Source organism: Neoarius graeffei, chromosome 25 (genome assembly GCF_027579695.1).
Source record: "Neoarius graeffei isolate fNeoGra1 chromosome 25, fNeoGra1.pri, whole genome shotgun sequence".
In the NCBI taxonomy this organism is placed as follows: Eukaryota; Metazoa; Chordata; class Actinopteri; order Siluriformes; family Ariidae; genus Neoarius; species Neoarius graeffei.
The window spans coordinates 17,673,961-17,697,638 of NC_083593.1; the positions used below are offsets into that span (position 1 = coordinate 17,673,961).

The window sequence follows — 23,678 nt, forward strand, 5'->3', positions numbered from 1 at the left end:
AATTGTGGAACGGTGTCACGTGATCTGATACGCTAAGTCATCGGGAATCAACTCATTTTTTTTTTCCAGTGGAAGTTTGAGTAATTATTCATGCACAATTTATGTATTTAAAAGTCTTTTCTACTTTTGAAGAAGAAGAAACCTTTATTCGTCACATGCGCACTTCAAGCACAGTGAAAATCATCCTCTGCGTTTAACCCATCTGAAGCAGTGAACACACGCGCGCACACACACACCCGGAGCAGTGGGCAGCCACACCAGAGCGCCCGGGGAGCAGTCAGGGGTTCGGTACCTTGCTCAAGGGCACCTCAGCCCAAGGCCGCTCCACGTCAACCTAACTGCATGTCTTTGGACTGTGGGGGAAACCGGAGCACCCGGAGGAAACCCACGCAGACAACATGCGAACTCCACACAGAAAGGCCCTCACCGGCCGCGAACCCGGAACCTTCTTGCTATGAGGCGACCGTGCTAACTACTACACCACCGTGCCGCCAACGATTGCAACGGCCGAAAGATCGTTACGGTGTCAATAATTGTAGCCACCGCTCTACGTCACCTTGAAGAATATTTTTCAGAATATTCACAGGAGATACAGACACTGTGATCTTTTTCTTTATCAGACCTAATATTCTGTCAGTTATCCCCTGGTATGCATGGGTTTGACACTTGTTTGCCTGTTTTTGTTTCACAGCGGAGCGAGAAAGAGAAGCTGACCACTGAGAAGCGGCAACTGGACCAGATGAGGCTGAAGACATGGGAGAATTACTCAGTTCTGTACGACAGGCTGTGTGCTGAGGCCAAACTGCAGCCTGAGCAGCTACAAGTGTTTGCCAAGTTTACCTCTCTGGCAGAGTGCCCTTTCTCTACCCACCTATCCACCAAAGCACAGCTCTACAACTGTTCTGAGCCTGAGTGCCAGTCCTTAGCGTCATGCCTTGGCACTGACACTGGCATCTATGAGCCTGGCACCTCCACCAGATCTGCCAACACTCAGAATCAAGCAGCTTCTGATCCCCGACCTACTGAACCTCCACACACAGGGAACAGGGAGACCATGTCCATCTCTCCAGACCAAATTGGTAAACTTGAAATAGATAGATCATAAGGTGCTTCCTTTTATATTATTTGTAAATCAGGAATTTTCCTTAAAAACTTTGTTTACGACACGAAACAAACATTTCTTGTTGACAATCAGTGTATTATATTGCTTCTGTATGTTTGTCTGTTGATTCTTTTATGTATGAAGGTCAGGTTTGTTTCCCCAGTGTTATATGAACATTTTGGTGAACCAAATGATTTTTTTATACTTCTTCTAAGGTAGGGTCCTCGTAATTACACTCCCTTTGGAATTTTTCATCATAACATTTCTTGACCATCCTGATCTTTCGAGTCCTGAACAGGTAATTCAAGATATTGCATTACTTATAGCAGAGGAGCGAGGCGTACAAATGGTCCAGGTATATGTGAATTTTAGGATTATTTTCTAATGACCAGTATTGTGTACAAACAAAACTTAGGCTACGTATATTGCTTCAACTAACTATTGGCACAGTTTTGTCTTAAACCAAATCGAATGGTAGCGGGCCATTATAGGGTGAAATATTTTACTTTTTTTTTTTTTTTCTCTCTCAAATTTGAATATACTTGTATACCTGATAGGTTGATTATGCTTTTACCTCTTTGCAGTTTTCTTGCAAGGGGCAATATTACTTAATTTGTCTTACAAGACAAATCAATAAATTGTTTGATCTGGTTAACTTCACTAAGCACTGGATTGATTCCTTCTTTCAAAAATGTTAAGGTTAATTTGATAATCAATTTGATCAGAATTGTGTGAAAATGTGTGCTGTACAGGTATTAATGTTCATTGTTAGCCACGACTGTCCCTGTGTCCGAAATCGCTCCCTGCTCACTATATAGGGCACTATATAGCGAGGACGCCATTTTGTAGTGCTGTCCGAAACCTTAGTGAGGATTATTTACACCCTATATAGTGCACTCAAAGTATCCTACAATGCATTATGAAAAGTAGTGTACAACCGATGGTCACTAACTAAAGCAATATATCCCATCATGCATTACGGTCGCGCTGAAAGAAATCAAATTAAAAGTCTCAAATTTGATTTAATAAAAGACAGCGGCAAAGAAGGAAGTAGTCAGTCTTGATTTAAAAGAACTGAAAGATGCAGGGGCGGCACGGTGGTGTAGTGGTTAGCGCTGTCGCCTCACAGCAAGAAGGTCCGGGTTCGAGCCCCGGGGCCGGCGAGGGCCTTTCTGTGCGGAGTTTGCATGTTCTCCCCGTGTCCGCGTGGGTTTCCTCCGGGTGCTCCGGTTTCCCCCACAGTCCAAAGACATGCAGGTTAGGTTAACTGGTGACTCTAAATTGACCGTAGGTGTGAATGTGAGTGTGAATGGTTGTCTGTGTCTATGTGTCAGCCCTGTGATGACCTGGCGACTTGTCCAGGGTGTACCCAGCCTTTCGCCCGTAGTCAGCTGGGATAGGCTCCAGCTTGCCTGCGACCCTGTAGAACAGGATAAAGCGGCTAGAGATAATGAGATGAGATGAGATGAAAGATGCAGGTACTTTGTATTGATTAATGTGGGAAATGTGCTCAGTATAATATCTCATCTCATTATCTGTAGCCGCTTTATCCTTCTACAGGGTCGCAGGCAAGCTGGAGCCTATCCCAGCTGACTACGGGCGAAAGGCGGGGTACACCCTGGACAAGTCGCCAGGTCATCACAGGGCTGACACATAGACACAGACAACCATTCACACTCACATTCACACCTACGGTCAATTTAGAGTCACCAGTTAACCTAACCTGCATGTCTTTGGACTGTGGGGGAAACCGGAGCACCCGGAGGAAACCCACGCGGACACGGGGAGAACATGCAAACTCCGCACAGAAAGGCCCTCGCCGGCCCCGGGGCTCGAACCCAGGAACTTCTTGCTGTGAGGCAACAGCGCTAACCACGACACCACCGTGCCGCCCCTCAGTATAATATGGATTTATTATTTTGAAAACCCACCAGCTGGCTGATCTGGCATGATTTAATCGTGCGACAGTAATGACGTAAATACCGGCGCGACGGACTAGTGTCCGAAAGCGTTTTTTTCATTTTACCAGTGAGCTCACTATATAGTCCTCTATATAGTAATTCCCTATATAGGGAGTAGTGAACGAGTGAGCGATTTCAGACACAGGGTGTGACTATTTGTTAGAAGGAACAAGTATTTCACCAGCAGATGGCAGGACTTTGTCTAATAACCTTGGTAACCACCAGTCATAGTTAAAGGTTAATAGATTTCATCTGTTAATAAATGCAGCTCTAGCAAACAACAATCTCCCAGAGCCCTGATTTTTTTTTTCTCTTTCTTTCTGAAATGTTTGCTTTCACATAAACATTTTAGAGAATCAAAGTGATGGACGTTGTTTCCCTCCTTATAAACTGCACTTTTCGTAGATCCCAGTATATGAAATCTGAGTAACTTTTCTTTGTTTATTTATAAAATAAATCCTGTATCAGTCAATAGTGGAAATAGATTTTAAATACAGGACCAAGACAGTACAAAAGAATGTCGTGAAAGGAAAACAGCAAGCCTATTTTGTGCCACGAATGCAAAAAGCATGAAAACAGGCAAGGTGGCAGGTGTCACTACTCATTCTTCCCTGAATTGAAATGCGAGTTAAAATTCAACAGACGCTGTATCTAAGGCAGAATCTGAGTCCTCGCTGTGTACTGACAGGTTGTCCTCGAACTATCATTCAGGTGAAATCAGATGCTAAGAACATGACCGACAGAGAGGCACATAATCCACAGCCATGTTCATCCAAGATTAAAATATAGAACAAAAAATCTGCTTGAGGTACGGATTAAAAGCAGACTAGAAGCCATATAACCAGTATTACAGATGTCTAAACCCATTCATGGAATTTATCAAAATAAGGGCGGAGAGTGGATCTTAAGCTGGCTTTACATTAATTAAAAGCCATTAAAAGCCTAATTGGGCTGATTCCTGACTATGATAAACATACATTAGTTTATAAAACATGAGTCTTCCTTCATGCATGAGAGACCTTTGGATTGCTTCATACCTCTAACACTGATATCCTTTAAATCAATGGTTCTTAAAATTAGACTCTCAAAAACAGGGTGGTGTAGTGGTTAGCACTGTCGCCTCACAGCAAGAAGATTCTAGGTTCGAGTCCAGTGGCTGACGGGGGCCTTTCTGTGTGGAGTTTGCATGTTCTCCCCGTGTCTGTGTGGCTTTGCTCCAGTTTCCCCCACAGTCCAAAGACATACAATTAACTAGATACTCTAAATTGCCCATAGGTGTGGATGGTTGAGAGGAGAAAACCTCTATAAATAATCCAGTAGAAGGCAACGGGAAACCACTACTGTAATCCTTTCCTAGAAACTTGGACCTGCCATTAGGCAGAACACACACACACACACACACACACAAAAAAAAAATCATCTCAAAAACAAGTAGCCTATGAATCATGTCAGCTCGGATGTGAAAGCGTTCAGGAATGAAAAGCTTAGAAGCCTCTGGTTACAAAAAAGCTTGCTTCAAATTATATAAACAAACTGGGGTGATTTTGATAGCCTTCATTAAAAGTTGTCAGCTGTCCATCGCTAGTGATGACTGCTTCATTAGGATGTGCAGAAACGTAGATGGGCCATGAGGCCCGCACCAGAGTGACAGAGCCACCCGCAGCGGTGGCACGAACGACTCAGCCGAGCCACCACAGAATGTCTGGCCTTGTAAGCTCCTATGTACTATTCCCCTCTCCTAACGAAGCACCTTGCACAGTAAGGTAAGACAAACAATGTTGTGCCCCCATCGTGTTGTCTCTCTGGACCTCCAGACCTGATGCCAAGTGGTGCACAAAAGTGCCACAGACCTGATGGGTATGGAAGTTGCCCCGCAGTGACAACTGACTTGCTGAGTGATGCCATCCGTTGGCCATTTGAGTGGCTCTTCCACATGCAATCTGGTGGTGTGCCATTGACCCTGTTGAGTTCATCTGCCACACTGCACCGAAAAGCACCCTGCTGCCAGCACCTTATTGGTGATGTACTATTTAACCCATAGCTGGAACCCAGGCAGGTGCTACCACTCCGGGTCAGAGTGGACCTGGGAGCAATGGTGATTAAGGGGTAACTCCACTTTCCCCAATACTCAAGTCCTCCTGGACCTGAGACTCACCACCGGTTGCAGTTTAAAGTCATACCCAGGACTCATCTCATCTCATTATCTCTAGCCGCTTTATCCTTCTACAGGGTCGCAGGCAAGCTGGAGCCTATCCCAGCTGACTACGGGCGAAAGGCGGGGTACACCCTGGACAAGTCGCCAGGTCATCACAGGGCTGACACATAGACACAGACAACCATTCACACTCACATTCACACCTACGGTCAATTTAGAGTCACCAGTTAACCTAACCTGCATGTCTTTGGACTGTGGGGGAAACCGGAGCACCCGGAGGAAACCCACGCGGACACGGGGAGAACATGCAAACTCCACACAGAAAGGCTCTCGTCGGCCCCGGGGCTCGAACCCAGGACCTTCTTGCTGTGAGGCGACAGCGCTAACCACTACACCACCGTGCCGCCCCCATACCCAGGACTAGCTTCATTAAAAGAGTAGAAATGTAAAACGCCTCTTGAATCTATTTAAATATTAAAAAAATGACTATTTCCTTTCATCCACTGACAAAAATGTCCCTTTATACTGTATGTCTTTCCTTTAAAACCTCCCTAATTAGGTCAGTGTAATAAATGATGGGCACTGCATCTCTCAGCCTTTTTAAAAATTACAGTTATTAAAGTTTGAACGCAATTGCTGAACTGACCCCGCTCTCATTGCTTTAATTAATTGGCCAGCCTCATTGTTTCACCATCCACTTGTCGCCTGACCGTATGATCAAGAGACTCGATTCACACAATTATCCACTCAATTAGTCTCAGAGCAACAGGGGAGAAATACAGACAAGCTGAAGACATTTTACAACTGGCTCATCCTATCCACTTTTAATTTTTTACTTCAAATGATCCATATGAGGTGTTTATGGACTAATCCTTTTTTGCATGTAGAGACCCTCTGTGCTGAGATTTAGCAGTGTTATGCTGAGCACAGCTTCCCCTGAGGGTGGGCATGGATGGCAGTAATTAGTACTAATGGTACATTTGGCTTCATATGTACGACCACTCGTTGATTTTAATATGCACCACACGTCCTCTGAGGTGGGGTTTACATTAGACCGTATCAGCGGATCATCAGATTAACGTTTTTAAAAACGATTAGCGTGCACACAGCAACGCCAATACACGATTCGCGTGCACACAGCAACGCCAATACACGGATACGCTAATCACATGACTAATTCGGCACGTAAGTTGAGAAATGTGTCAGTGCGGCTCATCGCTTCCTCCTCAGCGGCTGCGCTCCAAATCACTCCGCCCTGAACAGCGAGTGCCCTCTGGAGGGTGCGCACTCTGGCCCTGCGCAGCTCACAGAGCGCGCGAGTGAAGTGCACGAGCAGTGATTCGGGACTGAGCCGCTGTGCGCAAGTCACTTACCACTTGCAAGTGGAAGGATGGCAAGCCTAAAGACAATCATAACTACACGATGGGCAGTATTTGCATCAGTATTTGCAGTATTTTCATACTTTTATATTCTTTAATGAAAGGTGATACAAGGCGGAAGTCCGCGCCGTTTTTCAGCAGCCGCGTCACATAACCAACGCCAGCGAATCAGGAAGGTGGATGTCACAGTGACGTTGTCCAATGAGACGCCAGCTAGAGCTCAGCACAGCGTATCTGCGTATTCTCAATGTTTACACAGCACCGGACCAGACACGATCTGGATTGAATACGTGGACCCTGGCGGATTCCCGTTTCCCGGCGTTTCCAGGCGTTTTAATGTAAACGGACAGTGCATCCGCGAAGAAAACGAGACAGATACGGTCTAATGTAAACTTGGCCTGAGGGTGATAGACAGAGCTGCTGTACATGAAACTGTCCCTCACACCCTGCTTTAATATGTATTTTGAGTATTTTTGTGCAGCCAAATTGTATGCTTTAGTGTATGTGCTTGATTCTAGAAAGATCTGAGGTAAATATGAAGTAGAACCACATTCATGAGGCCATAGATGTCAACAGGTTTTTGACATGTGGTATATTCACCAACTATAACTAGTAACAGGACATCAGGATGACTGGACCTGTGTTATATCCTTAATGTCATTTACCTAAAGTTTCCTAAAGTAAAATGAAATAGTTTCCTGCTGATCTGTGAACTAATGAAACACCACAGATGGCTGCAGAAACATGATTGTAGCACAGATCTAGTTATTGTTACTAAATGGATGAAATATAAACAATTATTATACATACGGGCCACTTTTTCCATGGAATAAAAACATGTATTCTATTCTCTTCTAGTGGGTTTATTGATGACATGCAATATTGTTATCATATCGCTTATCCTCCATGTATTACACCACTCTCCCCAATGGAGAATGAGCGCACGTTGTCAAGACAACACGACGTCACACGTTGGAGCTCATGCGAAGAGCCAAATGACAAAACTTTTCCGCTGCGCATGCGCACAATCATTTCTTTGTTGGTCGGGAAAGAGAGAAGACAAATCTAATCCAGTGCTAGGTTTAAGCACTAAATAAATAAACTGAAAACTGAAACTAAAGACACGCTGAACACCTGAAAGGCTACTGAAACTTCATTATATATTCTTCATGCATATTTACAAGAGAAAAACATACCAACGGACATAAAAAAACTGGAAAAGAGACACGTCGGAGATGTAAAACTTCCGCTCTAGCGAGTGACTGACAGTTTGTAAAGAAACATGGGCGTGAGGTTTGCTTCGTTAAAAGCGGAAGATTTTGAGAGAATTTTGGCTTCCAGGTTGCTCCGTTGTTGTAGTTGTCGATGTGGTTTTAAAAGTAGCTAAGTAAATCATACAGGGAAAATAATAATATTTGGTTTGACTGTGCTAGCATTGGCCTTCGCGAACACTACACCGGCTGGAAGGTAAATAGACTGCTGCACTAACAGCACAGAGTCGTGGGTAAGCTAGCGTCGGCCTTCACTAACGCTACTGCTACGCCGGCTAGAAGGTAACTGAACTGCCGCGCTAACAGCACCAAGTCTCAGGTAAGCTCGTGTTGGCCTTTGAGAATGCTGATATGAAGAGTGTGTGTGTATAATAATAATATTGACTGGCTTTTTTTCATGATCTATCAGATATATTCCATTCAGCTACTCGTAGCATGATGGTGAACTCGTCTTCGACTCGTTCAATATCATGCTAGCTGAATGGAATATATCTGATAGACCACTCAAAGCCAGTCAATATTATTTAAATATTCAATTAATTCATATCTTAAACAGTCATGTGTGGCCCCTTGGTTGTACTATGACAACTATGGTTATGATTTTTTTTTTTTTTTTTTGTAGTGTGGGGGAAAAAAAACCCCAGAAGAATTGACCTTTCATTTTCCCTTTTCTTTCTTTTCATTTCCCTCTCGCTATTGTTGATCCCAAGAATCTCATCTCAGCAAACTTTGCGATCTGATTACAAGGTAAACGTTTGCACATTTAATCTCGTATAAAAAGGGCATCTATAGAATAGCATTGTGCAGCTCACATACAGTACATTTAAAGATTAATTATCAATCCTGAATTTTCAGTTGCTTATCAGAAGATGAACAGATTTTAAATAATTTTCCCCAAGGTGATTGTTGCTATAGATTGCACTCACATTAAAGTTAGAAGACCTAAAGATTGACTGTTCAGGTACTACCATCTGTTCACTGATTTGACAAATTTGTTCATAACACGTTGTTACAGTTATCCAGTGCTGAACAAAAGCATGTATAATCATCCATCCAACCAACCAACCATTACCTGTAGCCACTTATCCTGTGCAGAGTTGCAGGTAAACTGGAGCCTATCCCAGCTGACTATGGGCAAGAGGTGGGATACACCCTGGACAAGTCACCAGGTCATCGCAGGGCTGACACATCTGGGCCTTTTCCACTATCCTTTTTCAGCTCACTTCAGCTCACTTCAGCCCGACACGGCTCGCGTTTCAACTACCTCAGAGCAGCACGACTGAGCTCACTTCAGCCCTACTCAGCACCCAAAACTCACACAGTTTTGGAGTGGGGCTGAAGCGAGCCCAACCAAGCCGAGTGGGGCTGGGGGCATGAGGAGACACTCCCCTGTGCACTGATTGGTGAGGAGGAGTGTCCTCACATGCCCACACACGCCCCACGAGCACGCTGGGATCTGTAAACACCGTAAACCCGGAAGAAGAAGAATTACGACAAAGAAGAAGATCAGAAAACTAGAAGATGGAAGACAACAAGCCACAGCACCAAGACCAGCAACACTAACGACTCCATGTCCTCCATGTTTATTGTTTACTATCTGGGTTGTGAGACTACCGCTTAAAAGGTCACTGATGTCACTGTTTGCGCCGCCTAACGACATCATGTGACGTCCACCCACTTTCGCTAACTCCACCCAATGTGTCCACCCACTTCCAGCCAGCACGGTTCTAGTCGAAATGCAACTCCAACAGCCCCGCTCAGCTCGACTCAGCACGGCACGGCTCAGCCCAACTCAGCCGCGTTGGTAGTGGAAAAGCCCCAATAGAGACAAACAACCATTCACACTCACATTCACACCTACGGTCAATTTAGAGTCACCAGTTAACCTAACCTGCATGTCTTTGGACTGTGGGGGAAACCGGAGCACCCGGAGGAAACCCACGTGGACACGGGGAGAACATGCAAACTCCACACAGAAAGGCCCTTGCCAGCCACTGGGCTAGAACCCAGAACCTTCTTGCTGTGAGGCGACAGTGCTAACCACTACACCACCATGCCGCTCATGTATAATAATTTGTTAAACTTTTCACACTGTCTGTTTGCCTTTATGCCTCGCAATTTAACTACATGAAGTTAATGTTTGCCCCCTTATCACAGACTCCTTCCAATTATTCCTGACCACTCAGCTGAAAGAATAACAGATAACCTGAATGCACAATCTTTAATGGTGCAAAACAGGGGTCACCAAACTTTTTTCTCTGGGGGCCACATTGTCGTTCCTGACTGTGATGGGGGGGCGGGGGCGGGTCAGCTATATAACATAGAATTGTATGACCCAGACAAATATGACCACCAGCAGGCTTCATTGTGTAGTAGAGATTACTAGCCTGGCACAGCCATCCCCACTACTATATCCCCACTACTATATCAACACTTGATTCCTGGCACATATTTGTTTATCTTTACTAGTGGTTTGCAAAAGTAGTAATCGAGCCTTCACTCTTTGTTTTAATTTGAAATACCACTGATATTCCATTTATTTATTTTCTAATAAAAATAACATCAAAGCTGTCAAGGTAAGAAACATCTGCCTAGTTGAGGTGATTGACACTGGCAAAGGTGAGTGGAAAATTCTAAATTGTAGGTAGGCCTGTTGATATTATTAATAATATTAATAATTGTGTGCAGCACTTAATAAAGGTCAAATAAATAGGACTAGAAAATAAATACATTTTAAAAAACAGTGAAATTATAATAATATGAGGAATAGATCAACTAGCCAGCTCTTATGCCTATCCATTTGAGCATGTTCAGTAAACATTTTTTAGGTCAAGGTGAAAATGAAATGAGCAGTAGGCCATTTACAGGTCAAAACTAAAGCATAATACAGAATAATGGGAATCAAAATCAGTAGTATATGTAGGTGAGCTGGATTTGTACTTGTTGATTTGTACTTCTTGTCGGGACACACCTCCTCGGCCACAGCAAGCATGCATACTTTAACAAAGTCCCCATCAGTAAACGGCTTTCCATGGGTAGCTAGTAGGTGAGCTACCTTATAGCTAGCTCAGACAGCAGCCTGGTTGATCTGGGTTTGGCGAAGGAATACATTCTGTTGTGCAGCCAGTCCGCATTTCATCCTCCGAATCCTGTCTTCTCTTGTTTGCCCTCGCAAACTAGCATACTCTTTGTGGCGGGTTTCGTAGTGACGACGCGGATCATATTCTTTGAAAACCGACACACTTTCTTTACATACAAGACAAACTGCATGGTCCTTACACTGAACGAACAAATAATCGGTGGTCCACTGTTCTTTAAAAACTCTGCACTCTCTGTCAGCTTTTCGCTGACCGCTAGCCATTTTGCTGTCCTGAACACTGACAGTTCTCTGCGCGTGCGCTGCCTGTCACTGCTTGATCGCGAGCATATGACGAAAATTCGGAAAATATGAATCGTTCATTTTATAACTAAATATCAATTTTAATTGATAAAATCAACAAAATACAAGATGCAGACATGCTATTATTTGCCAAAAAGCAATTAAAAAAAAATAGGCTATGACCACTTTTGGGGATTGCCTCATAGGGCTGGTTCAAGTGGTGTGGGGCAGAGGGGCTGGGGGGCCGGTCAAAGGGGGGTGGCGGGCCGGAGTCGGCCTGCGGGCCGTAGTTTGATGACCCCTGGTGAAAAACATCGAGAATGTCAGATGAGAATTGGAAAAGACCAGGTGATGTTTTAGTCAAATGTTCAGTTGTATAGATGTGTTCATAATTAAGTGGATGGTAAGTGGACAAAACAATACAATATTTAGAAGTGCAGGGAGTCAAATACGAGGGTAAGTCAAAAAGTTCTAAGACAGATGCTATAATTTCAAAAGGTGTGAAAGACATCCCCCAGAATTCTACAAAGAAGGAATTCTCTGATGGAAACACCGCTTGCAGAAGTGTTTAGACTTAAATGGAGGATACGTAGAGAAATACCTATGGACTGCAATTCATTCTGTTGCTACCATCATGAGTTACATCATTACTAGAAATTAGTGAACGCATTCCAGAAGTAGCCATGCAAGTACCTTGCCTGCACTGTGCTTGACCGATGAGCTTGTATGTTTTTGATCATGAGCAGATTCTTTCTTTCTCTCTCCACACTTTGGTCTTTCCATTTGGTTGAGAATAATCAAAAGTTCCAGAACTTTTGTAGCTAATCTCAGTATTTATTTATTTTTTTAAAATTACTGTCTGGACTTACAATTCTTACTGCTGATGAGTGGTTTTCATCTTTTGGTAAGGCCTAACTTGTTTTTGAGTTTTCTTCACAACTTTCACAATATTTCTGCCATCAACTGCTGCTGTTTTCCTTGGCTGACTGGTTTGTCTGGTTGTTAGTATACCAAGTCGCCAGGTCATCGCAGCAAATGCAGTCTTCAAAGATGAAAATGAGAGATCAAACCAAGAGTAGACATCCATCCATTATCCATAACCGCTTATCCTGTGCAGGGTCGCGGGCAAGCTGGAGCCTATCCCAGCTGACTATGGGCAAGAGGCGGGATACACCCTGGACAAGTCGCCAGGTCATCACAGGGCTGACACATAGAGACAAACAACCACTCACATTCATACCTACGGTCAATTTAGAGCCACCAATTAACCTAACCTGCATGTCTTTGGACTGTGGGGGAAACCGGAGCACCCAGAGGAAACCCACACAGATCCATGCAAACTCCACACAGAAAGGCCCCCGTCGGCCACTGGGCTCGGACCCAGAACCTTCTTGCTGTGAGGTAACAGTGCTAACCACTACACCACCATGCCATCCAAGACTAGACATTCAGAGCGATTAAGTGTTTAAACAATCAATTGACCAGAACATATCTGGGCAAAGAGAAGCTCCTGTCAGTCGAGTTACAATCATTTTGATCACTTGAAAAACGAGTGGGTTCAAACAAAACGTGCCGTATTCTACGTTGTTTAACACATCTAGATGTAACTATCAATAAATGAAAACTAAACTTGATATGTTCTTTTGATCTCAGTCTTCAGTGTATAGCAAAAACAATTAATTTGGCCATGTTGTTCTAATAATTTTGGAGGGGAATGTGTAACTGGGGGGGAGACAAGGTTTTTCATGGTTTATGGGGTTGTAGAAGATTTTATTGTTCCTAGAAAAGTCATAAATGAGGCAAACACATCTGTTGGCATTTACCTTTCCAACTCTCTCAGTACACAGACATCTCCACGTTATTATCTTGCCTGAAGAGCCAGATATGGCAGTCTCTTAATTACATGAAAGTTTGTATTTTTTATACACTGTCTGCTTCTGATACCTTCCTCTGCTTCTGTTTGCACTAGTCCCAACATGATTTCTTAATTTTCCTCATCTGTAAATGAGAACTATACTCCACACCAAGAAGTTGCAGCACAGTTGTAAAGCCCATCCACAGAGAATATATTGCAAAACCAAGTGTGGATGTCCCTCCCAATTATTGAGTTCAGGTGTTTCAGCCACACCCGTTGCTAACAAGTGCAATCAAACATATAACCATGCAATTGGCTGCAGAATGGGTTGTACCGAAGAGCTCAGTAACTTTATACTGGATGCCACCTTTGCCACATGAACTTTCTGCTGCAGTCAACTCTAAATGGTATTCGTGTGAAATGAAAGCTTCTAGGAGCAACAACAGGTGAGCTGTGAAGCAGCAGACCACGCAAACTTGTAGGGGGTTTGCCGAATGCACAGTCACATCAGTGTTGTGGTCGAGTTACTAAACTTCGAGTCCGAGTCCAGTCTCGAGTCCCCAGTGTTCACGTCCAAGTCATTAAAGAAAATTTTGAGTTGAGTCCGAGAACAAGACTCCAGTTGCACCATTTGACGATGGCTGTTGCTGCTTTTATGTGAAACCGTCTCTGCTACTGTGTTGGACTAACGTTACTGATTGACTGCTCCATTTTAGTTAATAGGACAGATAAAAAGCTTGTTCATCGCTCAGCAAGCCCCGCCCACTATCAACAGGGCAAATAACATGAAAGAAGGTTAACACGAGCTAGTTCATCACTCAGCAAGCAAGCCACGCTATCAACAGAGCAATGAACATAGCATGTCACTTCCTTCTCTGGGTGGAGTCTTGCCACATGACGATTGAAGTTTGAAGTTGTCTCCGTCGTCTCCTCGATAGTTCTTCTACATATGGAACACATAGCAGTGTATTTTTTCCCACTGCACGAGAAGTCTGTATAAGCAAAGTGGACAATCCTAGGGGCTTCTCTCCAGGCCTTTTAGCGCCATTAATATTAGTTTGTTCCTGAACATGACCTATGAACAGGTGAATGTGCATTCTCTTGCACAAAATTAGTATAAAAATTAATGTCGATATAAATATCTTATACCAAATTATTATGACGTTACAAAAAATACAGAAAAAATCCGAGTCCTCGTCTCCAATTTACGAGTCCGAATGCAGTTAATGCACGAGTTCAAGTCCGAGTCATCAGTGCACAAGTCCAAGTCAAGTCACGAGTTGGACTCGAATACTACAAGCCTGAGGCACATAAAACTTGCCTAACGTCTGTTGCATCACTCTGCAGAATTCCAAACTGTCTATTGAATAAGCGTAAAAAAATTTTGGCACACAAGTAATTAAACTGTATTGCTCTAGTGATTTTAACAATGCACATGCTACAAAGCAGCATTACAGACACAATATGAATTTTACATTTATCCCTAGTGAGCGAGCCAGATGAGACAGTGGCAAGGGAAAACTCAAAAGGGAACCCATCTTCATCTGGGTGACACCAGATAGTGTGATCTATAAATCATCTCATCTCATTATCTCTAGCCGCTTTATCCTGTTCTACAGGGTCGCAGGCAAGCTGGAGCCTATCCCAGCTGACTACGGGCGAAAGGCGGGGTACACCCTGGACAAGTCGCCAGGTCATCACAGGGCTGACACATAGACACAGACAACCATTCACACTCACATTCACACCTACGGTCAATTTAGAGTCACCAGTTAACCTAACCTGCATGTCTTTGGACTGTGGGGGAAACCGGAGCACCCGGAGGAAACCCACGCGGACACGGGGAGAACATACAAACTCCACACAGAAAGGCCCTCGCCGGCCCTGGGGCTCGAACCCAGGATCTTCTTGCTGTGAGGCGACAGCGCTAACCACTACACCACCGTGCCGCCCTCTATAAATCATTTCTCTTCTATAACTGCAGATTGATTTGTGACACTGTCCATTGTTAAAAGTGTGATATCAATAAGATTTAATTGAATTAATTATGTGAAGAAAAAAAAAAGATTTTACGCTTATTCTGTAGACACATTTATGTTCAGGAAGGCAAAACATAGTCAACATACCTGAGCCACTTTGTTTCACAGACCCACCATGGCTGTCTCACTAACACAGGACCTTGACCACTGAGCCCTGGTGTCCATGGCTTTGAGCTAACAGCGGAGCCTGACAGCGTCAACAGAATTGAAGTGCTGTTGGACAAAGATTGTATTTAAATTATAATTTACAATGATCTGGAGTGTTTAACTTGGATCGTATTTAATATCAGAGGAAATATTTGACCTTTGGCTGTGACAGGATTGTGACAGAATAATTTAGCATGCAATATGAAATTTCATATTTTATCTCCAGCTTTCATCCTTCAGAAATGCAAGCTCTTGTGTAACTCCAGCAGAGGCAGACATATTTTAATCTAGTTAATAATTATTATGGAGTGAAGACTCCTTGAAGACTTTTCTTCATGCAGTCACGTGAGTCTTGGCGCTTTGGTATATGATATGGCTAGTTCTGAACAGCCTTGAGCATTTCTTATCTGCTTGTTTGAATAACTTTGTTCATCTCTCTGAAGTACTCGTTGTCCACAGCAGCTGGAAGAACCCTATGGGAAACCCAAGCATGTGCATGAAAACATCCATGTTATATAAATAAATGATGTTCAAAAAGGTTTTAAAAAACGTACCAAAGGTTTCCTTTACATGCCAAGGCTGTTTTGTTCTCATTGGTGTGAAAGTGTATAAATCTATTCAAGCTGAAACATATGAGAACATCTACAATATGCTCATAGCATACAATTTGTACATATCCTGAATAAAAAAATTAAAATAAAATCACAAACTATCTGGTTTTGACTGAAATAAAAGGTGACTGTATACAGGGACACCACAACAGGGGAGGCAAAAAAAAAAAGCTGGAAGTAGACCCCCGAGGACAGATGATTACGTTAATCCACAGCAAAGGCAATTTCATGAGAACCCCCTAACATTCAGTTTAATAAATTCTATGATCAGAAGACTACAACAACACATCTGGAAACCCCTTTAGAGACCCCATGCTACTAGCTTGCTTCCAAAAGCTTCATAATTACAGAGTGGCAACCAAACACCATAAAATGCCACTTATCCTTCAAGTAATTTAAAAATAAGAGTCATCAGGAGATGACATATCCCCCTGGCCTCCACATGAAATCCCACTCCAAATTTTCTGAAGTTGAATTGGTTGCCATAGAAATATGGAAACAAAAATCTGAAAATGTCAAAAGGCACAACTCCTCTAGGTTTCGTGAAAAAAAATCCTAATAGTTTTTGAGTTATGCTCCAGAAACTAAAATGTTTACAGACAGACAGAGCGATAAATACAGTGGTGCTTGAAAGTTTGTGAACCCTTTAGAATTGTCTAAATTTCTGCATAAATATGACCAAAAACTGCATCAGATTTTCACACAAGTCCTAAAAGTAGATAAAGAGAACCCAGTTAAACAAATGAGACAAAAATATTATACTTGGTCATTTATTTATTGAGGAAAATGAGCCAATATTACATATCTGTGAGTGGCAAAAGTATGTGAACCTCTAGGATTAGCAGTTAATTTGAAGGTGAAATTAGAGTCAGGTGTTTTCAATCAATGGGATGACAATCAGGTGTGAGTGGGCACCCTGTTTTATTTAAAGAACAGGGATCTATCAAAGTCTGATCTTCACAACACATGTTTGTGGAAGTGTATCATGGCACGAACAAAGAAGATTTCTGAGGACCTCAGAAAAAGCGTTGTTGATGCTCATCAGGCAGGAAAAGGTTACAAAACCATCCCTAAAGAGTTTGGACTCCATCAATCCAGTCAGACAGATTGCGTACAAATGGAGGAAATTCAAGACCATTGTTACCCTCCCCAGGAGTGGGCGACCAACAAAGATCACTCCAAGAGCAAGGCGTGTAATAGTCAGCGAGGTCACAAAGGACCCCAGGGTAACTTCTAAGCAACCGAAGGCCTTTCTCACATTGGCTAATGTTCATGAGTCCACCATCAGGAGAACACTGAACAACAATGGTGTGCATGGCAGGGGTGCAAGGAGAAAGCCACTGCTCTCCAAAAAGAACATTGCTGCTTGTCTGCAGTTTGCTAAAGATCATGTGGACAAGCCAGAAGGCTACTGGAAAAATGTTTTGTGGACGGATGAGACCAAAATAGAACGTTTTGGTTTAAATGAGAAGTGTTATGTTTGGAGAAAGGAAGACACTGCATTCCAGCATAAGAACCTTATCCCATCTGTGAAACATGGTGGTGGTAATATCATGGTTTGGGCCTGTTTTGCTGCATCTGGGCCAGGACGGCTTGCCATCATTGATGGAACAATGAATTCTGAATTACTGTATATCAGTGAATTCTAAGGGAAAATGTCAGGACATCTGTCCATGAACTGAATCTCAAGAGAAGGTGGGTCATGCACCAAGACAACAGCTCTAAGCACGCAAGCCTTTCTACCAAAGAATGGTTAAAGAAGAATAAAGTGAATGTTTTGGAATGGCCAAGTCAAAGTCCTGACCTTAATCCAATCAAAATGTTGTGGAAGAACCTGAAGCGAGCAGTTCATGTGAGGAAACCCACCAACATCCCAGAGTTGAAGCTGTTCTGTACAGAGGAATGGGCTAAAACTCCTCCAAACCGGTGTGCAGGACTGATCAACAGTTACTGGAAACGTTTAGTTGCAGTTATTGCTGCACAAGGGGGTCACACCAGATACTGAAAGCAAAGGTTCACATACCTTTGCCACTCACAGATATGTAATACTGGATCATTTTCCTCAATAAATAAATTACCAAGTATAATATTTTTGTCTCTTTTGTTTAACTGGGTTCTCTTTCAGGACTTGTGTGAAAATCTGATGATGTTTTAGGTCATATTTATGCAGAAATATAGGAAATTCTAAAGGGTTCCCAAACTTTCAAGCACCACTGTATATGCCATAGTAACGCCACACATACACCGTGTACGTCACAGGACTTTAATTTTGGACAAAATATGCTTCATTTCTTGGCATTTGACCCACATGCCGCTTACATGGCATGATACGAGACAATGTGATAGTAGCCTTATTAACGTGTTAGCATATACATTAGGGCTGTCAAAATGAATGCTTCCAATCACGTTTGGAACCAGGGTGCCTTGACAGTGTTGCGTCAGATGATTACAATCACCCCAGGAAGTGGGGCCCTAGATTCCCTAGAAATGCCCCCGGTTGTATAATCATGATAGCAGCAGTGAATGTCAAGGATTCGTCCTCTTTCATTTCTGCCATTGCATTTTAAATGAAAGCTTTTAAGAGAGCATTTAGCAGGGTTTCAGTAAAGGCGTAAACAGTGAGGGCAGTTTAATGTTTGGCCTCTACTGAAAGCCCCTGAGCTTTACAAATAACACTAGGGGAGCGCTTTGTGTACATCAGAAAGGATGTACTGCATTGTCATAGCTTAAAAACGAAACGGAGGAGTTCAAATTTGTCTGAAATGGCTTGTGCTCAAATTCCATTTGACACTGTGTGTACAGTTATTTCTGGACAGATTTCCTCCAGAAAATAAAAATGGAATCGTGTGAATACTTACCGTTTGATCAAGGCCTGCGTACAACTTTTAATTCATACAGACTAAGATCGTGTTAGTTAAAATATGCAAAACCTCTTTATTTCGAAAATTGAGTATTGGGCACAAGAAATGCTACGGGAGAATAACTGATATATTCATGAATATGACTTCACTCCATTTTCATTCAGTAATTCCATGTATGAAACAACTACATCGAGATGTGTTCCACTACCACAAAGTGAGCTATACGCACTATGCCCATGTTCAAATAAATAAAATAAAACATTCAGTTCAATTAAATTGAAATCCTTTGCCAAGTCAGTGTTTGTTCCAGTCTCCCTAGGCCACAGTTTCTTTCCTCAGGAAACATTTGGAATTGCATAAGACTCCTGTGAGTCCTGCTTTCCCTCGTGGTCTCCTCCTTTTCCTCATTGCTTTGTGGCACCTGAAAGACACTCCGAGCTCCTCCATCAGCTTGCTGCAACAAATGCACTGAAAAAGAAGAAGATGAAACCACAAGTGAGCGCTCATTCTAAAAAGAGTAGCATTGCTCCATCTTCTTACTTTAAACTCCTAATCAGGAATAACTGCAAGAGCATAAGACCTGTTAATATAAAAAACTGCTTTGCAGTTGTAGTGAAACTTCAAGTCTTACTAAGTATATATTATCTCAATTGCAGATTCCGCTTGAAGTCATAATGAAGGGCTCTCCTCATTTCATCACCTTCTTGGTCAAGTGCTTTTCATGGTTTTGAGTTCAAGCATCTCTTTTGCATCAAAAAAAAAAATCAGCTAACACACACTCATGCTCCTGAGAAAAAAATGCAACCTAATGCTTTTCCTTCTCAAGTTGGAACAAAGAGCATTTTATACAAATAACATTTTAAAATCATATTAATGCAAATTACCAGACATAATTTTCTTAAAAGCACACAAGATGAAAGCAATATAAATATCAATAAATGATATATGACAACAATTACTTACTCTGAATTTATACACTGTGATAAGTCTACACACAGTGTCTTGCAAAAGTATTCATCCCCCTTGGTGTTTGTCCTGTTTTGTCACATTACAAGCTGGAATTTAAATGGATTTTTGGAGGGTTAGCACCATTTAATTTACACAACATGCCGACCACTTTAAAGGTACAAACTGTTGTTTTATTATGACACAAGCTAATTCTTATTTAGCTTGGTTGGACCAGCTAAATAAGAGCTGGTCCAACCAATTCACTTCATAAGTCACATAATTAGTTGATTAAGATTCGCCTGTGTGCAATCAAAATGTCACATGATCTGTCACATGATGTCTGTATAAATCAACCTGTTCTGGAAGGACCCTGACTCTGCAACACTACTAAGCAAGCAACATGAAAACCAAGGAGCCTCCAAACAGGTCAGAGACAAAGTTGTGGAAAAGTATGGATCAGGGTTGGGTTATAAAAAATATCCCAAATTTTGAATTTCTCACGGAGCACCATTAAATCCATTATAGCAAAATGGAAAGAATATGTCACCACTACAAACCTGACAAGAGAAGGCCGCCCACCAAAACTCACAGACCGGGCAAGGAGGGCATTAATCAGAGATGCAACAAAGACACCAAAGATAACACTGAAGGAGCTGCAGAGATCCACAGCGGCGATGGGAGTATCTGTCCATGGGACCACTTTAAGCCGTACACTCCACAGAGTGGGGCTTTATGGAAGAGTGGCCAGAAAAAAAAAAAAATTGGTCAAGAAAACACGTTTGGAGTTTGCCCAACAGCATGCGGCAGACTACCCAAACACATGGAAGAAGATTCTTTGGTCAAATGAGACTAAAATTGAGCTTTTTGGCCATCATGGGAAATGCCGTGTGTGGCACAAACCCTGAGAACACCATTCCTACAGTGAAGCATGGTGGTGACAGCATCATGCTGTGGGGATATTTTTCATCTGCAGGGACAGGGAAGCTGGTCAGGATAGAAGGAAAGATGAATGGCACTAAATACAGGGCAATTCTGGAGGAAAACCTGTTTGAGTTGGCCAGAGGTTTGAGACTGGGACGAAGTTTCACGTTCCAGCAGGACAATGACCCTAAACATACTGCTAAAGCTACACTGGAGTGGTTCAAAGGGAAACATTTAAATGTCTTGGAATGGCCTAATCAAAGCCCAGACCTCAATCCAATTCAGAATCTGTGGCATCACTTGAAGATTGCTGTACACCAACACAACCCATCTAACTTGAAGGAGTTGGAGCAGTTTTGCCTTGAGGAATGGGCAAAAATCCCAGTGGCTAGATGTGCTAAGCTAATAGAGACATACCCCAAGAGACTTGCAGCTGTAATTGCAGCCAAAGGTGGCTCTAGAAAGTATTGACTTTGGGGGTGAATACCTATGCACACTCCAGATTTCTGTTTTTTCATTTTAATTATTGTTTGTGTCACAATAAAACAACAATTTGCCCCTTTAAAGTGGTAGGCATTGTTGTGTAAATCAAATGGTGCTAACCCCCCAAAATCCATTTTTATTCCAGCTTGTAATGCGACAAAACAGGACAAACACCAAGGGGGATGAATACTGTTGCAAGACACTGTAGCACAGAATCGCATAGCAGATGATTTTCTTTGCTGGATGCAAAACGTGTTCTGTTTTTTGCTTGGTGATGACACAGGCAAGCTTTATGCTGTTTTTGCATGGTCACAGCAAAGCTGTTGGTAATGAGAGAAGACGCTGCCTGATCTTACTCATCATTACATTATAGGCATTTAGCAGATGCTCTTATCCAGAGCGACGTACAACAGGACCCTGACACATCCACCGCAGTGGGCAGCTCGGGGAGCAGTTGGGGGTTAGGTGCCTTGCTCAAAGGCACTTCAGCCATTCCTGCTGTTACAGAGAATCGAACCAGCAACCTTTTGACCCCAAAGCTGCTTCTCTAACCTTTAGGTCATTAAACACGTTTCTTTAATACATTTTATGCCACAAAGGCCACAAGCAGAAAGAAACTGCTTTGCATATAATTAACTTCTGTGACTATCTTGGATTATCCACAGTGCCAACCAAGCAATCTAAGATTATTTGAGCTAAAAAATGACTCAGTGCATGGGCAAACTCTCTGCATAGTTTGTTTTCTCTGCTCCAACACATTGCTGAAACTAATCAGCTAATCATTTGCCCTTCCTCTAACAAACACTGAAATATACAGGGCAGGGCAACTGTCACATGTCACAAAAGTCCACAGTAAAAAAAAAAAAATTCAAAGCATCACTAATTGAAGTCAATCAATATTACATTTTGTTCCCCATTATTTATCTGTGAGGGGTACATTCAATTGAGGTAACAAGTGGAGGAAGGTCTGGTCATAGTGAAGGGTGATTAATAAGGTCACACGCACCCCTTCCAAAGCTACTGAGGTGAGAATGGGAGCGATTAATGCAAGGAGCATATGTCATCCTCAAGAAGGTTCCCACTCTCTAAATCTGTGGATTTAGATGTGCCAGTGAGCGAGGGGGAATCGTGCCTCTGCAGCTGCCGTGACTGAACCCCATAATAGAAACAGAAGGCCTTGTAGATAAAAGACACAAGACATAGTGAATGTGCAAATAAATGGAATCATGGAAACAAAAACACACAAAGGCAATGTAATGAGAAAATAGAATGACATTTTAAAAGTAACAAGTGAGTCCTTATTGAGAGAAAAAAAATAGTATAATGTAGCGAAGTAAAGTAAACATGTAAAGTAAGCATGTAAAGTAACCTGTATACACAACCCCAATTCCATAAATTTGGGACACTGTGTAAAATGTAAATAAACTAGATAGAACTCGACGCCAACTGCGTCGATGGGGATGCCTCCGCCTGGTAGACTACACGCCTTATTAAGTTGTGATTTGGGGATGGACATTTGACCTCACAGTAATCTTGACCTTCCTTTCATTTGCCTTGGAGATATCGTGTTCACAAGGTTTTCGGACAGGCATTTGACCTCACAGTGACCTTGACCTTAGACCTTTTGATCTCAAAATCCAATCATTTCATGTTTGTCCCAAAGTGCACAAATGGTGAAAGTTTGGTGAAATTCCTTTCATTAGTCTTTGAGATATGGTGTTCACAAAGTTTGGGGATGGACATTTGACCTCACAGTAATCTTGACCTGTGACCTTTTAACCTCAAAATCTAATCAGTTCATGTTTGTCCCAAAACACACAAATGGTGAAAGTTTGGTGAAATTCCTTTCATTAGCCTTTGAGATATCGTGTTCACAAGGTTTCGGGATGGACGGACGCACGGACGGACGGACAACCCGAAAACATAATGCCTCCTGCACCTTAAGGTGGCGGAGGCATAAAAACAGAACATGACGATTTGCAAATCATGGAAACCCTATATTTCATTGAAAATAGTGCAGAGACAACATATCAAATGCTGGACCTGAGAAATTTTATTGTTTGTTGAAAAATGTATGCTCATTTTGAATTTGATGTGAGCAACACGTTTAAAAAAAAAACATTGGGACAGGGCCATGTTTACCACTGTGTTGCATCACTTCTACTTTTAACAACACTCTGTAAACATCTGGGAACTGAGGAGATCAATTTCAGTAGTTTTGAAAGAGAAATGTTGTCCCATTCTTGCCTGATATACAATTTCAGTTGCTCAACAGTTCAGGGTCTCCTTTGTCATATTTTGCACTTCATAATGCACCAAATGTTTTGAATGGGAGACAGGTCTGGACTACAGGCAGGCCAGTTTAGCACCTGGACTCTTACACTATGCAGCCATGCAGTTTTAATATGTGCAGAAAGCGGTTTGGCATTGTCTTGCTGAAAGAAGGAAGGCCTTCCCTGAAAAAGATTGTCTGGATGGCAGCATGTTGCTCTGAAACGTGTATATATCATTCAGCATTAATGATGCCTTCCCAGATGTACAAGCTACCCATGTAATGTGCACTAAT

At 42.5% G+C, this 23,678-nt stretch overlaps 2 protein-coding genes across 3 annotated transcripts in view; one reads left to right on the forward strand and one right to left on the reverse strand.

Moving 5' to 3' along the window:
• bach1b (BTB and CNC homology 1, basic leucine zipper transcription factor 1 b) overlaps positions 1-2,243 on the forward strand; it is an 81,530-nt gene extending 79,287 nt beyond the window's left edge. The window contains exon 5 of one of the 2 annotated variants that reach the window (XM_060908398.1): positions 692-2,243. In XM_060908398.1, coding sequence (XP_060764381.1) covers positions 692-1,105 — 414 coding nt within the window. In that variant the 3' untranslated portion in view covers positions 1,106-2,243. The remainder of the gene's footprint in view (positions 1-691) is intronic. The other variant, XM_060908397.1, reaches the window with a different exon arrangement.
• A 16,832-nt stretch (positions 2,244-19,075) lies between these two features.
• grik1a (glutamate receptor, ionotropic, kainate 1a) overlaps positions 19,076-23,678 on the reverse strand; it is a 191,966-nt gene continuing 187,363 nt past the window's right edge. The window contains exon 17 of the mRNA XM_060909259.1: positions 19,076-19,228. Within this exon, the coding sequence (XP_060765242.1) occupies positions 19,076-19,228 (153 nt within the window). The remainder of the gene's footprint in view (positions 19,229-23,678) is intronic.